Genomic DNA, 3,325 nt, shown 5'->3' with positions numbered 1-3,325 from the left:
TATATATATTTTTATTCAACAATTGTCGTACATGATATTTGAATTTAAAACATTTTACAAGTATACAACTAAGGGTTGGCAGAGATCCGTTTAGTCCTTTTCAACAACATTATCAGTACTTGAATTGTAGCCCTAAAATGGTCAAATTAAATTGGTTCTCTGACAAAATCATGATTGTTAGAAAACCAAACTACGTCGAAACTAGCTAGCTAGCAGGTTAAATTTGCTTTCAATTTTATCTGATATGAGCCTGTTAGGCAGGTAGAGCAGCATCCAAGGCCAGAAGCATGGAAGATGAGGAGATGGAGAAAAGAGTGGCAAGGGCCATAGAGATGTGAACGGATGAGGAGATGAAGAAGGAAGAGAAATGATGAGGGAGCAGACCTGCGAGGAGATGACAAGAAAGGGAAGTGTTAGGGTTGGGAAACTATGAATTATACGAGGAACATACAAGCTACATTAACAATATTTATTTGTTCTGGTTAGCGAATCGTGCGAAATTCTAATTGAATCTGAACTAGACTTAGTAAATAGACACTTATTTTCGTGAAAAGACTAACCTAACTGGACAACTCAACCAGTAAAGCCAGTTCACCTGACTAATGAGAAATGGGGAATCAAACCTAGACCTTGCGTGGATAGGTAAATAAAAAGTGACTTGCAACCACTTAATTAGGTCATAAACTCCTTTAACCGAATAAAACGTTTGGATTTGACTTGACTGGCTATCCATCTGTTAGCTATCTTCCCAAGTCATCATAAAACCCAACCCAACAATGAATGTAGTTAATTGTATAGTTCTTTATTTATTTTTATTCTTTGTATTTAGCAATTGGAAGTATTCTTTGTATCTTCGAATATGAAGAGTCATTGTACGTCTTTATAATGTATTCTTCACACTCAAATCAATCAAAGGAAATCAATAGTTGGTAACTTGCAGTAACTCACTCTTACATGCCCTGATATTGTCGTCAATACAATTGCTCAATTTATGCAAGCTCCACGAGCTCCACACCTCATATACCATCCATGTAGATAAGATGAGCTACAAGCCTCTTGCTAATTAGGTTTGATGTACGTACATTTAATTGCTGATTTAGGTTCGCTGCCATTTATTACTTGTCCTTAATAAAAAAATAAAAAATAAAAAATGGATTAGTTGTTTGCAACATTTAGGCAATACAGGTCGAATTCAAAACTAAGAGTATAAGAAGCCTCTATATTTGTCCACGGGAGGGGTAACTATCCATATATAGTCCCGTCATGTGTGACTGGATTAATTATGCTTCAAGGCCAACCTAAACTTTTGTTTCCTTCCAAGTAAAGTACTATTGAATTCTCGGGAAACAATCTTTCTTTTCTTAGTCCAAACATAACCAAATAATTCCCAATAACTTTTAATTTGGGCTGAGATATTTGGCGCCTAAATACGAATATATTAACCGAAATAACGTCTCTAACGGTCATTTGGAACTAGACCACCCCGTCATGTCGTCTTCGTTCCAACTATAAACGTCCATAGCAGAGGTCCCATTCCTAGCAGTCTTAATCTCTCTCCTAGGGTTTAAAAATGGGTCGGTTTTGAAGCACAAGAAGACATGTGAAGGAAATAGCATAAAGTACAAGTGATGGATCAGCAAGGAAAATGCAACAAAGCACAAGATATACTTGGTACTTTTGATCAGTTCCCAGATTATAGTAATAAGTTGGCATTCAAAGTCGTCGTTTTTCAGCTTCATATGTTATTGTTATGTGGGATTTTGCAGATTTTTCAGTTTTGGATTCCAGCGAGGCTACAAATTTAATCAACAACACCAATAACTGGCTGGTGACACATAAACAACTAATTTTTCCTTTGTTTGTTATTGTTTGGTTAATTTTTAGTAGATTAATTTTATAGGAAATATTATCTTATCAAATTGTCTAGCAATTTAAGCTGCTTATGTTACAGTATCACATATAAGGATATCATTAAGAGTCATTTTGATTCTTGTCAGACAAACACTGTTCATTTTAGTCTGGCAAGTCTGAACAAGAGAATAGTAGTAGTCTTTGTTTTGTGTGTTAAACTATCGTTGTATTATGGTGTAGTTAAATATGAACGATGATGATCGATGGGAGGAATTACCGAGCAAAAAGAAGGGATTCGCCGGGGCTATATCAGAAGAAGAGCTGAAGATTCGAAGTGAGGTTGAAATGGAAATCGAAAAAAACATGGAGGAAGAAATCAAAGATGGGATTTGCCATCTTGCTCTGAGATTGCAGAGGCTCTATCAACACCAAAAGGAAAGACGAAGTGCTGCTACGAATGGAAGAAAGAGTAATAATAACAAGGCATTTTGTGAGGTTAATATTAACATAAAAATGGAAGGAGGAACCAAGATTGAAATTAAAGAGACCAAAAAACCAGCGCCTGAAAAGGTTTGCCCTAATTGGACTAGTTCAGGAATATCAGAGAAAAGTTATCAACCAGTTACAAAGATGGCTAGAAATACCAAGAAGTTTGATTGGGCCAAGTCGCTGCGTTCGAGTGCTGGGCCTGCACTCGTCACTAACAAAAATAGCGGCCCACGTGAACTGGGTTGGAAAGTTTGAGATTGCCTTGGTTTGTTTATATATTTAAATTATGACTGATATTACATCTTTAAGGCTTAAGCTACACCAACGGGAGGAAGAGCGTTCAAACCCTGGACGTAGTGGGAATGACAATAATACCACTGCTATTGTTGTTGCTCACAGGTAGCTTCACCAGTGTGATTTTATATGAGACATGAGTAAGTTGTGAATGTTTTGGGAGATATGAAAACATCAATTGTTGTAAGTGACTTTAATTGTGATTTTTTATATATTTTACCGAACCTCAAAAATAAATAATGAAGTTGTTTTTGTAAGGAAAAGGAACACTAGTGCGGTGTCTCATGGATGATACTATGCTCCTAATGTGTAAGGAGTCACTATGACGTGACATTATTTCACCATCTACATTATTAGTTTTTATTTTATTTTATTTTTTTATCATCATTTGAGAATTATTTATTTAATTTAAAAATTGTTTACTGATCCAGAGGTATTGAACAAATTGACAGTTATTGATTAATTAAAATTTTGAAATAGAAAACCATTAATTAATCATATGATATGAAAATAATAAAAACAAGGGAATTGTTATTAGCACTTCAAAAATCTCATTTGACACTCCAAACTTTCTATAATTAAAAAGAAAAATACACTTGTGAGGAGTGTAGAATGAGATTTTTTGAGTGCTAATAATAATTCCTTAAAAACAATTAAAAAAATTTAAGAATAAAAAAAAATTAAAAATTTT

The 3,325-nt window shown here is 34.5% G+C and overlaps 1 protein-coding gene across 1 annotated transcript; it reads left to right on the top strand.

Annotated features, from left to right (window-relative positions):
- Positions 1-1,102: 1,102 nt before the first annotated feature.
- Positions 1,103-3,101, top strand: LOC125476252. The gene is made up of 3 exons (XM_048582121.1): positions 1,103-1,671; positions 1,767-1,828; positions 2,092-3,101. Exons 1-3 carry the CDS (start codon positions 1,629-1,631, stop codon positions 2,593-2,595), a joined length of 609 nt encoding a protein of 202 aa, XP_048438078.1. The 5' UTR covers positions 1,103-1,628; the 3' UTR covers positions 2,596-3,101.
- The last annotated feature ends 224 nt before the right edge of the window (positions 3,102-3,325 follow it).

Source organism: the organism of the source record quoted next, unplaced genomic scaffold, assembly GCF_019419815.1.
Source record: "Pyrus x bretschneideri cultivar Hongxiangsu unplaced genomic scaffold, Pyrus_bretschneideri_v1 Contig18, whole genome shotgun sequence".
NCBI lineage: Eukaryota > Viridiplantae > Streptophyta > Magnoliopsida > Rosales > Rosaceae > Pyrus > Pyrus x bretschneideri.
This window is presented reverse-complemented; position numbering and strand designations above follow the sequence as displayed.

Coding starts and splice junctions, on each gene's coding strand:
- LOC125476252 (XM_048582121.1), top strand. CDS start 1,629: ATGGATCAGCAAGGAAAATGCAACAAAGCACAAGATATACTTG. Junction 1,672..1,766: donor CAAAGCACAAGATATACTTG/GTACTTTTGATC, acceptor GGGATTTTGCAG/ATTTTTCAGTTTTGGATTCC. Junction 1,829..2,091: donor ACAACACCAATAACTGGCTG/GTGACACATAAA, acceptor ATTATGGTGTAG/TTAAATATGAACGATGATGA.